Source organism: Ctenopharyngodon idella, chromosome 13, assembly GCF_019924925.1.
Source record: "Ctenopharyngodon idella isolate HZGC_01 chromosome 13, HZGC01, whole genome shotgun sequence".
NCBI lineage: Eukaryota > Metazoa > Chordata > Actinopteri > Cypriniformes > Xenocyprididae > Ctenopharyngodon > Ctenopharyngodon idella.
Genome location: NC_067232.1, coordinates 7896091 through 7909040, shown reverse-complemented (window position 1 = coordinate 7909040; position 12950 = coordinate 7896091). Strand labels below are relative to the sequence as shown.

At 41.0% G+C, this 12950-nt stretch overlaps 1 protein-coding gene across 10 annotated transcripts in view; it reads right to left on the bottom strand.

The window, feature by feature from the left end:
- Positions 1–1049: 1049 nt before the first annotated feature.
- Positions 1050–12950, bottom strand: part of usp54a (ubiquitin specific peptidase 54a) — a 53111-nt gene continuing 41210 nt past the window's right edge. For 6 of the 10 annotated variants that reach the window (XM_051917394.1, XM_051917388.1, XM_051917392.1 and 3 more), the window contains 11 exons: positions 12140–12328; positions 11324–11861; positions 11098–11240; positions 9976–10137; positions 9674–9793; positions 6706–6865; positions 5498–6393; positions 5190–5317; positions 4897–5034; positions 4065–4281; positions 1050–3322 (listed from right to left, as the gene is read on the bottom strand). In XM_051917394.1, the coding sequence (XP_051773354.1) occupies positions 2766–3322; positions 4065–4281; positions 4897–5034; positions 5190–5317; positions 5498–6393; positions 6706–6865; positions 9674–9793; positions 9976–10137; positions 11098–11240; positions 11324–11861; positions 12140–12328 (3248 nt within the window). In that variant the 3' untranslated portion in view covers positions 1050–2765. Of the gene's footprint in view, positions 3323–4064; positions 4282–4896; positions 5035–5189; positions 5318–5497; positions 6394–6705; positions 6866–9673; positions 9794–9975; positions 10138–11097; positions 11241–11323; positions 11862–12139; positions 12329–12950 lie in introns of those variants that run through there. The other 4 variants (XM_051917393.1, XM_051917395.1, XM_051917396.1 and 1 more) reach the window with 4 other exon arrangements.

Here is a 12950-nt window from a genome sequence, read left to right as displayed (position 1 = left end):
AAAACTATCTTTCGTGCTAAGGACGGCATGCACAATACCCACAGGAACGCTGAGGGTATTTTCATTGGAGGAAACACAATGTTCTTTCTTTGTAGCAAGACTCCGAAACAATAGTCGAAACATCTGGTGGTGGTGGCCTTACGAATCCATGTACCAAAGGTGTGGATGTTGTAGTTTGCTTGTAACTTTGAAAACATAAAAATAGTTCCTGATTAGACGTTGGGTAGACAAACTACATAAACTCCATTATGCATTACTATAAAACCTCATCAAACTCGAATCATACCATGTACCTACCTGTCCAAAAGAAACATTGCAACCATGGCATCATCTTTCAGACCCTTTGACTCCCACGTGGAAAAGCAACACCAATATTAATTTGGGGTTTTAGCTCTTTAATGATCCAGCCTTTTTTCATTGTAGCCCTTTCTAAGACTGTCTTTCTTTTGGTCGATAGTTTTCTAGTGCCACTTGTTGTCAGAAGGAAAGTTAGGTTGTTGCTGTTTGTCTGTCGTTCTCGCTCTGACTCTGCACAGCGTACAAGAAACACGCTGACGTATGATGCCTGCAGTGGTATGCAGACACACATTGACTGACAGGGAACACATGCTATCATTTTGTTCAGACCGAATGCAATGATTGAACCAACATTTTATGGTCCTAAGCCTGCCACAGATGATATATATTTATAAATTTAGACCACTTAACATAGTGAATGCTATCAGGATATGAGGAGACTTTCAATCAGCATAACAAAAAATGTTTCTGAAGAGAATCACCTATTGCACCTTTAACAGTAGCATATACAGACATCAGATTTTTGTTACTTTTTGATACTATCATAAAAATGTCTATCCTATTTGAAATCTTCATGCTGGAGATTTAAATTTAAATTAAAAGCGTTCTTGACTACTGGATATTTTCAAAAACAATTTTATAGAGATTGCTGGGGAAGATTACTATATGTGTGTATGGTATTATTCCATTCGATGGATGGACGGATGGATGATGGAAGGACAGATGGATAAAAGGCAGTCAGAAAAAAGGTACAGCGTTCTGCTCCTGATTGGAGCTTAATATAACTTTATTGCAAAAATACAAGTTTCATTTCTAGCACAGCATGTACATCAAATCCGAAGCCATCTGTACTTAAGGTCAAAGACTGAATATCTATACACACTTATATACAGCCTTGCTTTTTTGCCATATCTGTTTAGATTTAACTCAGAAAGAAAAGGGTAAATCAGTCACAGATCCATGTTCTGTCAGTAATCATGCCAGGGCAGTGTTGCACTGCATATTGGCCAAGCAAAAAAAGTTAGAATTCAAAGCAGAGGCACTCCGATTCACTGTTAGGTCCTGATTTACATGCAAAACTGTTGTAGTGAAATAAAAATAAGAGAGCATGTGATAGGTTGAGGTATTTGACTTGCTCTACAATTTATGAAAAAAATGTTTGGCCCTGTTTCAAGATGAGCAGGTAACACTTTGATTTCCATGAAATGGCACATTGCACCATCAAACTCAGCTAACAGCTGACAGACGCTCTTAACACTTTCAATGTGTAAGACTACAACTAAACTAAACATCTCAGGCCACAAGTTTCACCTCAACATCATCCAAGAAATTAAATAAAATGAATATAAAAAGTATTCATTCTCCAGTGGGGGAAAAAAGTGAAATTATCTTGTTTTGAACTGCAATTCTTGAATTTAGCACTATTATAATAAGCATTATTATATGGCTGTAAATCTATAAAACGGACGCTGGCACCCAGTTACATTGCCTTTCACAAACCAAGGCACTGCAGACAGTTCTGTCCTTCTGTTTTCAATATCTGTTTCAAAGTCTTAAAACAACCATGAAATAGTTTTGCACTTAACAGTTAATGTAGGATATACTGTATAAATCAAAAAAGTTAAACTGCTGCTACTACAAAATGTAAAAAAAAAAAAGATCACAACAGGTGTTGGTGCTACTATCGGGCAGAACAATACTGTACACAAAAATATCGACACAAATGCCAATGAGGTTTTTGAAAGTTGACTGTTGGTACACTGGAGGAATCTGATGTACCTTTGATTACTTACACACTGACGTTACAGCCCTCTAAATGAAGTAGTTACACAACCATTGTTTTCCCATAAAAATGGGAGAAGTTACAACAGAGGAACGCTTCTAACTTAACACTTCTGAAGTGCACTAAACTTGAGTTAACATAGTTAAATTACAATCACAGAACTAAGTAAAGTTAGCTTGAAATGCTATTTTAAAACTAAAGCGTATTTGTGCATATACGAAGCAGACACTCTATATCAGCAGGCAAAGTTTGTAAGTCTTGTCGTTTCGTGTGTTCCTCTCAATTAAGATGCGGTCATTGCGGCATCCCTCGCAGTAAAGTGCTCTGTTCTTCACAGCTTTATGCTGCGATCGTGGCCAATTAAAGTGAACTTAACCCACCGGAAGTGAATTAGCAGTGGAAACATTTACTGTAGGTAACAGTGCAGGGAGTGATGTCCTTCTTCCAGCGTTTAAATGCAGCAGCTGCATTTAAAATATGGTTTCAAAAAATGACTACTCCCCACTCACATTCATGTCTGAACCAAAGCAGTCATGAAAGTCATTGTCTTTCACTTTAGCCAAAGCAGCTAAGAAAAACTTCCTGCTTTTTGCTGTGTGAACAGCTTCAAAGAATTGGCATGGGGTCTTATGTTTACTTTCAAGACAGAGAATGAGTGTGTTGAAGGATGCATCTCCAGCTTGACTCAGCTGGTCATCCTGTAGTGGTTCATATGGGCTCTGCAGGTCTGGCAGTAGCTTCTATTTGGCTCAGCCGGGCTCTGCTTGCACAGCCCACAGATATAAACAGGAGGGCCACGGGACAGTCCACCACGTGGTTCTGTCCTGGGGAAGACATGAGTGCCTCCAGCCCTCCAGTCCCTCTCGGGGGGCACATCGAGGCGGAGGGGTTGGGCTGGCGGCTCTAGGTGCCGGTGATGATGGCTTGAGTAATGCGGGATTGGGGTGGTTGAAGCAGATTGTTGTTGTGGATGTCTGTAAAAACCATCCATTGTTCTACTAGATGCTGTAGTGCGGTGATGGTGGGACAGTGTGGCATAGGCTGCGTCTGGGTAGTTCCGGGGCCCTGGGCCCACTGAGGGTCCTGACCTCGCTTGGTGCACTGGGGGCCCAGATGAAACTGACCTACGGAGGGCCCGTGGAAGTGTGCCGTAGTTCAGTGCAACGTTGTGGTAGTTTTCACAGGAGAACACTTCACCCCGGTCAAGCACAGCCAGAAACTTGTTGGCCTTTTGGCAATCTCCTGCAAAGAGCATTGAAGAGTTGTTGTTTAAAGCAGTGGTTCTCAAACCTGTCCTGGGACCCCCCACCACTGCACATTTTGTATTTCTCCCTCATCAGACACACCCAATTCAACTCTTGCAGTCTCTATAAATTAGCTGATGACTTGGATTAGGTGTGTCTGATGAGAGACAAAATGTGCAGTGGTGGGGGGTCCCAGGACAGGTTTGATTACAAATCATGATTAATGCCAAGTTTGATTATTAGGATGTGATTAAATAAATATATAATCTGTGTGTTTCAGAGTGAACAGCAGCACTGCACTTTCACACACGAGGAGCTTATAGCAGCAATATTTTGTTTCATATTATTATTTAGTAATAATAATGATTATTATTATTATATTATCATCATCAACATCTTACAGTCTTGTATAATAAAAAATTGGCAAAATTGTGAAGCCTAAATGAACAAGTACAGCAAACCTTAAGACACATTTTAAATCACAATCACAATTTTTATCAGAAAAAAACGCAATCAGGGGACAGGAAATGGTTAAACAGTCAAAATGAATGCAACTTGTAAGATGAATCATCAAGCTCTAATTTCATTATCCTCAAACTCATAAGTGTTTAAGGTCCTTTGACCAGTTTACCAACAAAACTGTTAGAACGCAAGACCACAGACAACAACATAGAGGGCAGTCTCTTGCATCTGTGTCTGTGGCATGGAGGCTGAACGAGCGGGTGGGGTGAGATGGTTACCTGTTTGTCCATGAGAAGGCCTCAGTGTCTGCTGGTGCAGGTGTGATGGAGGGGCGGGATGGTGGAGGTGGCTTGGGTGAAGGTATTGGGGCTGTGGTTCGTGAGGGAACATAGGAGGATTGTGGGAAGGAGGGGGTAAAACATGCAGTGAGGTGGTGGAGCGACGTGTGGGGGGCTGCACATTCACATGCTTGGACATCCTGGAGACATGGGGGTCCTTTATGGAAGAAATAAAAAAGAGGAATGAAAGGAATGAGTGAGGAGACAATGTGAAAATAAGACCCAGCCAGACAAGGACAGAAATGACAAAAAAAAAAAACAATTGGTAACACAAGAATAGATGGACAATGGACATATCAACTGTAGAAAATATCAAAATTAAAATAACAACAACAACTTAAGCTCTACATCAGTGGTTCTCAAACTGGAGTCCGCAGACTACTGGTGGTCCAGGAAGGATTCCAAGAGGTCTGTGACGATTGGCTGATTTAAATAAATAAATAAATAAAATAAAATGACTAAAGTTCAATTACAACTAACAAAAACAGTTTTGCAGCTTAAGTGGTATGTCACCTGTAAAAGTTTGAAAACCACTGCTCTATGTTTTTCAGTTTTATTGTGTTCACTACAGTCACACCAGGTGGCAGTATTCCTCTTTCAAAATGAGTTCACAAACATTTAAAACTGCAATTACTAAACCATGATGTAGCATTTTACATATACTGAGAAAAAGTACTCGAAAGCTGCAAATTAAATGTTGCTGAAGTATCTTGAGTGCATAATATGTGGTTTGAGTGTTTGACCAATTGACTTTAAATTGTGAAACACTCACAAAGCTGCGAGATTGGGGTACATCAGCCCGTCCTCCAATGACAGTCCCACTGAGACTCCGAGCAATTCGTCGCAGGTTCTCGGCACTGTATGATTCATCCTCACCCAGTGGTGCATCATAGGCAGCAGCAGACACAGGCTGAACACACACATAATGACACACTGCATTAGCGTTTCATATCCTTATCAACAGTAAGAAAGTTCTTCACTTTGTCTAATGATAATTATACATATATCTTACATACGCTTCAATACTATAAATACTACTGAGAAAATGCATGTGTGCCAACTCACCTTCTGAAGAGGTTTAGTGCTGTATGCTGGCGTCCTGTAGGCACTCCTCTCGATCTCTGCTGTGGGGGTTTTAGAACGGCCAAGTGTGGCAGAGAATCCAGAGGTGTGCTTACGAGAAGAAGCGGGGCCTAGTAAAACAGTACAATTATACAACCTGAATAGTCTCTAGAAAGGACTTCTCATTAATTATATATAAAATAAGTAAACAATGACAACAAGGTCATTATGATTTTACTAAATGTAAAAGAGTTATACTTATATGTATAAAGAGTTGTATGGATCCTAAGTGAGGTCTTGTTCGAAATTACCTGTTCTGCTGGCAAGCTGAGGACTGGGTCCCCGTGGGGCTCGGGGCATGCTGGGAGCCTTCAAGCTGGCCTGATAAAGTGAGTCCAGCTCAGACAGCTCCTCACAGGGTGAGCCTCGTCCCGACCGCGCACAATTCTGGGAATTATAGTATCGATTGACATTCTCGGCCCACCTCTCCACAGGCATAGGGCTGGCTGGATGCTGCTCTAGTGCTGGTGATGAAAGGGATGGAGGACAGGGGGATGAGGGGGAGCGAAGGTCTGCTGGAGAGTACGGGGAGGAGTCCATCACGGTAGGACGGCGATCGGGACGTTCCAGACTGCGACAGGACCAATTACGTGAGTGTGCCGGGAGTGATTTTTGACAGGCATCAGAAGCATGGCTGTGGGGCGCGTGGGTTAGGCCATGAAGAGACTGAGGTCGAGGTGGGTTTTGCAGTCCTTCCCCAGAGTTAGAGTGATCAGAGATGGAAGGGGTGTGACGGGCACTGAAATTAGTTGGACCAGAGGGTGTATTGAGTGGAACTGAGGACTGGAGAAGAGCCTTGCAGCCATTCACTGCAATAACAGGCACAGTGGCAGAACTGCATTTACTAGCAGTTTGTACAAGAGAGTTTGTGATAGTTACGGGGTCTCTGGGGCCCCACGTGTGTGAGTGCGGCCCATTCTCTGTAACAGCAAGAGGACTGGAGTTGTCTCCTGTGCTGCCCTGCTGCTGAGAAAGTGTGTCTGCATGGTAGGAGGAGACAGGAGGTCCGGGGGCTTCAGAAATTGGTTTATTTATAGACTGAGGTTTCATGTGGAGAGGTGACGGTGGTCTTAATGCATCTTCTGAAACTGCCTTCTCATCCTCTTTAACATTTGTCAGAAGTATTTGGACCGGGACAGACTGTTCACTGAATGCAGAACATAAAAAAAAATAACAATGAGTTTCTGATAATAAACTGTGAACTGTGAGTCAGTATCTTGCACCAGTTCTTGTTGTCATGCAGCATACAGATTTATTTCAGCCTCTCTAAAAGAGTGACATTACCTGGGCAGCGCGTTGCAATATGGTCTCTTACGCTAACCTGACTTTCAATCCTCCAAGCAACTTACAACAGTAATGATCATTATTTTTTAAGGCAAAATGCATGTTTCCTCTTCCTGTGTGCGGGGCTCCTGGAGCACACACACACACATACACAACCGCAGCCAGCAGCAGGTACCTGAGGGGCTGTTTCTGTTCCTTCTCTTCCTCCTGTTGCTTCTGCTGCAGTTCCTGCTGCTGCTGCATGCGCTGCTGCAGACCTCGTGCTCTCCTCATGCACTTTTGCATCCTGCCCTGAGCGTTAGCGCTGCTCTCATGCAAGGTATGCCTGAGTTTAGCTACAACGCAAACAAAACAAAACAAAAACAGGCAAAAGAAAAAATGTAACAGATGCAGAAAATAAAGAGCCGAGTCATGGGGCGCATGCAAACATTACGAGGAACTGAAATGAAAAGGATCTTGATGTCTGACTGAATTATGGGAAAGGGGTTACGGGAGGGTCACACAAATAGGGGAGATGGGGAACCTAATAAAATCCTTACACAAATGTTAAATTCTCTCAAGCACAAAATGATTAAATTATAATGAAGTTGACTTAAATCAAAATGATTTGTAGTTCAGACAGCCACTGGACTAAAAGAAAAGCAAATTACCCGAGCCTAACACCGCATCGCAGTATAATTAATTATAAATAATTACAGAACGACAATGCTTTCAGCATCATACAAGCTGCAATCTACTCAACCCTAGAGAGGCTCTGGAAACTGTGAGGCAGGTGGGGGAGTGAGGTGTAGGTAACACACAGGGGCCAGGCCATGGAAGGTGTGAGATCGTATATGTGTGTGTGTGTGTGTGTGTGTGTGTGTATGTGTGTGTGTGTGTGTGTGTGTCTGTGTGTGTGTGTGTGTGTGTGTGTCTGTGTCTGTGTGTGTGCATGTTTGTGCATGTGAACACCCCATAAGTGACAAACCTCAGGGTATGACATACACAAGACAGACAGACAGACAAAAAATAATATTGGTAAGTAAAGCCTTTCACATTGATCAAAGACAGAAAGACATAGACAACATTTTTATTGATAATTATAAAACTGATAGCTCTGGTTCTGGGGCTGGATTGACAAAAATCCAAAGAACGAACTTAGTTAGTTTCTTAAGATAAATTCTAAGAAGTTTATAAGAATAGACCTAAGTGCAATTCTTGAAAAATTCTTATTTTTCTTAAGAAGAAAATGGCATACTTTGGAAGACTCACTGATCAACTCAATGAAAAACACTTTAAAGGCCATCTTTTCAATAATAACCAACTGCAGAACAGCAGAACCATATGTCACAGCAGCGCCAGGCTAGCAGTCTCACACCAGTGTTGGGGTGGAGCTTATAGCGTCATTAACGCTAGGTTTAATGGTTTGGTGGGTTTCGCATTCATTAAGGTTGAGCTTATCCTTATAGTGAAGGATAGGGTTAGTGGTTGGGGCGGGTTACACGATCGTCAGCATCACCCTAACTTCAGGTCTGACGCTACTGGCCTGGCGCTGTTGTCCTCAGACTGCTGTGACATGTGGTTCTGCAGTTAGATATATCTCCATCATTTTGTTCTGCCTGCAGATTACAGTAATAATCATATTAAGCAGGCACACTATTTTCATTGCAACTGACGTGATGGAAGTCTAGCAATCTGTGTCGCATTTCTAACGTGGCATGTATTTTCAGCTTGTGATGCAATGGAAATAGCGACAGATCTTTTCTTTCATATTATGACGTACATCTGAGTTTAATAGATTAACGAAATCCAGGGACTTGGTTCTATGCATTGACTGGATTTTGAGATGGGGCGTTGAACTCAAAAGTGGAGGTGGATGAACGCGAGCTTGCAGGGGCGGGGTTTAAGTGGACTAAATTATTGGAGAAATCCTGCATACGTCTCCATAAAGAAGCCTGCCATTTTCACTAGAAGGACCGGTTATTACATTTTGATTAAACATTACAAGGTCAATGTTTTAATTTGTTTTGTTTTTTTAATTAAACATATGCACGGATGAATTGCTTAATAAGATCTGTATAAGATCTAATATGCATTTATAAAAATAGAGTGAATTTTCATTTCATGCTAAATTTTCGTCTTTCATGTGCTCTCTCTAGAGTGAATGCGTTCTGTATCAAATCTGTTTTCAGATCTGCTGAATACTTCTATAAATTAAAATGAATATGCCTATTCAATTTATTTTTGTATAGTTATTACTGAAGAGATATTTATGATGATCTTTAAAAACATTCTTTTCAGGAATTTAAATTCTTCAGTTCAAAGTTTTTCTTTAGTGCAATCTAAAAAAAAAGAAAAAAAAAAAGATAAGAACATTTTCAAGAAATGTTTTTGGGAATACAAAATATTCTTAAGTTAGAAAATAAGAATGAGATAGTAGTTAAGAATTTCATTCTTAAGAATATTTCATGAATCAAGCCCCCAGATTCTGATTGGTCAAATCCAGTTATGATAAAATATATGCTTGAGGCTGTGCATTACGTAGTGACTAGTAGAGTCAGCTGATATGGGTTTTTCAATACAACACCTAATGTTAAAATGTAATAAATATATTAATATGGTCAAATTTATTAAAAAAGGGTTTTTAAATATTTCAACTGAACTGATTTTTTTTATTATTACTATTTTTAAAAACAAGAAACAAAATTTGTTATTCAATGACAATCCTGTTGTTAGGTTTAGGAACTGGCACAAAGGCGAACAACTTTTGTTTAGCAGCCAGCAGGACATACTAATTGGCTGACGCAGATCTCAACATGGTCACACATCACATCATTACTATATGCAGAATTCAAGATGAAGGTTGCCATAGTATTGGGCCAGACCCCTTTTCTTTATGGCTACTGGTTACAGGCAAACCACTATCATTATGACCTCACAGCCAAAATCCAGTCAGAATAAGCAGTAAATGCAGACTTAAACCATGACCCTACTATTGTCTTAAGACATATTTAGTCAATGTGTATCTGGTGTATGACAGCACTGCATTACAGAGAGTCTCTATATTGAAACAGAGACAAACGCACTCAAACACAGAGATGTACAGACACACAAACTCATGGCAGTAGTGATAGCAGAAGCAGGCTGAGGGCAGGATTACTTACACATTGCTTCGTTAACCACAGACAGAGCGGTGGCCACCTCTCCTGCCTGTTCCAACCTCAGAGATTGGTCTAACAGAGTCTCTGCCTCCAACACACACCTTTCAAAGCCTTCCCCTTTCCCTGCAGGTGACAAACATGATAGCATAGCGCTTTTCAGCACAGAAACCAGCACACCTGCGTTTCATACACACACATACACGTGCAGTCCCAAGCCCAAATGCTAAACCACAGCAGAAACCCAAGAAATGCATCCGGAGACAGAGCCACTCCCTTCACCCTTGCGTGGCATGCTGACGCCGTACCTTGGCTCTGGAGCTCGTCCAAATCCATGAACTTGCTGGGTCTGGGATTAAAGCCCATGGCCGCCTCTTTCTCCTTTTCCTTTCGCCTCTGTAATTCTTGCTCCTTGGCCCGGCGAGCAACTTCCTCCTGTAGCTCATCCAGTTCACTGCGGCCCTCACCTGCTACACACAAACACAAACATTATAATATTAAGGAAACACTCTGTGATGATCGATTGCTGCATTTACACGGTCAACTAATTCTGTTTTTTTCACTGACAGCCAGAACACAGACTGGACCTTGTTGCATGCATGTAAACAGAAAAAAATAATTTGGCATCCAACTTTCCAGTGTCATTTGACTTGCATGCAGTGTTGTTATTGTGCAGAAAGAAAACTAAAACTGAAAATGGCTTTCGGTTACTGAAATAAAGCTGAAACAAAATAAAACAACCATCAGATTAAAAAAAGAAAATAAATAAGTTGAAGTACTAAAATGACAAACTGAAATGAAAATTAAGAGAAATAGAAAATAAAATAATAAAAATGACAAAAGCACAAACTTAAACTAAAATTAAAAAGCTAATTTATAATATTAATAAATAATAGTATATAAATAATACTAAATAATGATTATATCTAAACCCCTTGTATCTGATTCTCTTCTTAATTCTGAAACATTCTTCATTAAAAAGTCTATGCATTAAGCTTTGCAGAGTGAAATCAGCCTAAGAGGCACATAGTTTTAATATGCAAAATATATATATATATATATATATATAAACACACCACAGACAGTGGCCAAACATATCTATTCTGGTCACATGGAGAAGCACAAACAGATATAGCAGTTGATATTTCTCCAGGGCAGATTCATGTTCCTCAGTTTACATAACAGATATACAGAGATAACATTTCACAGAAAGGAACAGGATGTATTTGGCCACTGATTCCACTACATTCTGCTTAATACTGCTTGCTTAGTATATTAAGTCCATTTATTGAAACAGCAAAAAAAGCCATGTGACACCTAGTTTAAACATTTGGAAAGAATGATTCATGCCCTGAGGTAAAGAACAGGTGAAATCGCCCACATGATGGCTGTATGACGACTATAAACACACATGATCACACTGTACACACCTAAACTCATGTGACTGCTGCCCTTGACTGACGCTTTGACATCCTGCAGTAGGGCACTGCTGCTCTTGGATTTGGTGACAGGTACAGTTTTCCATGATGGGTTGGCTTCAGGTAGAGGCTTTTTCTTTCCTCCTTCTTGTAAGCTGGAAAACAGAGAGAGAGAGAGAGATGAATAATGTGCCAACAAAGATCCTTAGGAGTTCTGATAAACATTTTTGCATCATACCTGTGCGTGCCATTACTGGTGCCCTCGCTAACAGGCATGTCCAGACTGACGGGGCTGTTACTGTTCCTCTCACTGCTCTCGTAGCCACTCTCCATCCTCTGGATAAGTCGTGGGGGCTGCTCTGACCCTCGTCTCAGGGGTCCTGGCAGGTCTCGCAAGGTGGTGTGCTCCATGGATGCCGCCAAGTCCCCCTGAGGACCGGTGTCTTCAGGCAACAGAACTCCTAGCGGACTGTACCCGGCCTGCTTGCGCCGTTCCCTGCTAAAGATGCTATCGATGTTGAGGGCCTCACGCCGAGGCTTCCAGGGCGGACGGTATCGCCCTCCAGAGGAGCTGGACTTGGACTCGCTGCTGGTGCTGTCAGCTTCCCAGTCTTGGGCCTTAGCGCTGGAGTCAGGTGGGCAAACTGAGCCCGAGGACGATGCAGAAAGAGGCCGGTTATGGATAATGTTGCTCATAGTCTCTTTAAAGTCTCTAAGTCGACTGGAGCTGGGTTTAGGTAGGGAACGAGGAACCTGCTGCTCTTTTAAAGTCTCGCCTGTTAGAGAGAAATGATAGAAAAAAAGAGAAAAAAAAGAGGAAATGTTATTTTTACATAACCTAATATTACTGTACACAGCCAGTACAAGCAACAGTGATGACTAATGCAGCTCACATTTATTGCCCAACATGCTATTCGATCCTCTAATGATCTGCCAGAGCATCAATCAACTGACCACAGTTACGGATTGTTAACCTGGGTTCCATTAAAATAACACAATTATTTGTTTTTTGTATTGTGGTTTGGTGACAGCATTATATTGTTTAAATACATACCTTCACTGTGGTAGCCGGCAGATAACACCTCATCTGTCTTAGAGCAACGACTTCTTGAATCACCCCGGACCTCGAGTTTTCGTGGCCTGCTGGCACTTCTTTTCCGGTCCAAAACACCTCCCTTTCTGTCCAAGACCCCGTCTTTTCTGAGAGTGAGGCGTTGCACTGGATCACTGTCAGTCAAAGGACCTTCACAAAATAAACAACAAAAGTTATTGTTGGAGTTGTAGTGCAGCAGGACTAGGAGACGATTAGGGGAAAAAAAATTAATTGCGATTTTTCTGATAAAAAACAAAAAAAAAAACAGGTTTTCTGTGACTGTTTGTATGGCTGCACAATTTGGCCAAATATTTTGTGATTATATATCAATATGACTATATAAAAAAAATAATAATAATTTGTTAATTGCTATTATTGTTATTACTAAAAATATTTTAAAAAATATGGAATATTCAGTCCCCCCAGATTCTGCAATTGAAGAATACAAAGCAAAAAAAAAATTTTTTGCAATCCTGCATAATTCGCCATTATACTGCAAAAAGTAAAAAACAGTTTGGGATGCGTGTCAGTATTGGATCAGCGCATTTCTGTAGGTCTTAAAGTGAAAGCAACTTAATATACCCGCTGCTGTCTGTTTCGTTAATGCTATCAAAAAAAAACAACAGGAAAAAGTTACTCCAACTCAGAGCAGCTTTAGTGTGGCGCAGCATTTACTGTGAAGTGAGACATTAAAAACACAGGATAACGTGCTGCCACGTGTAAATGAACACAGTGCCACACTTCAGTCTGAAACACGCAGTGCATATTTATA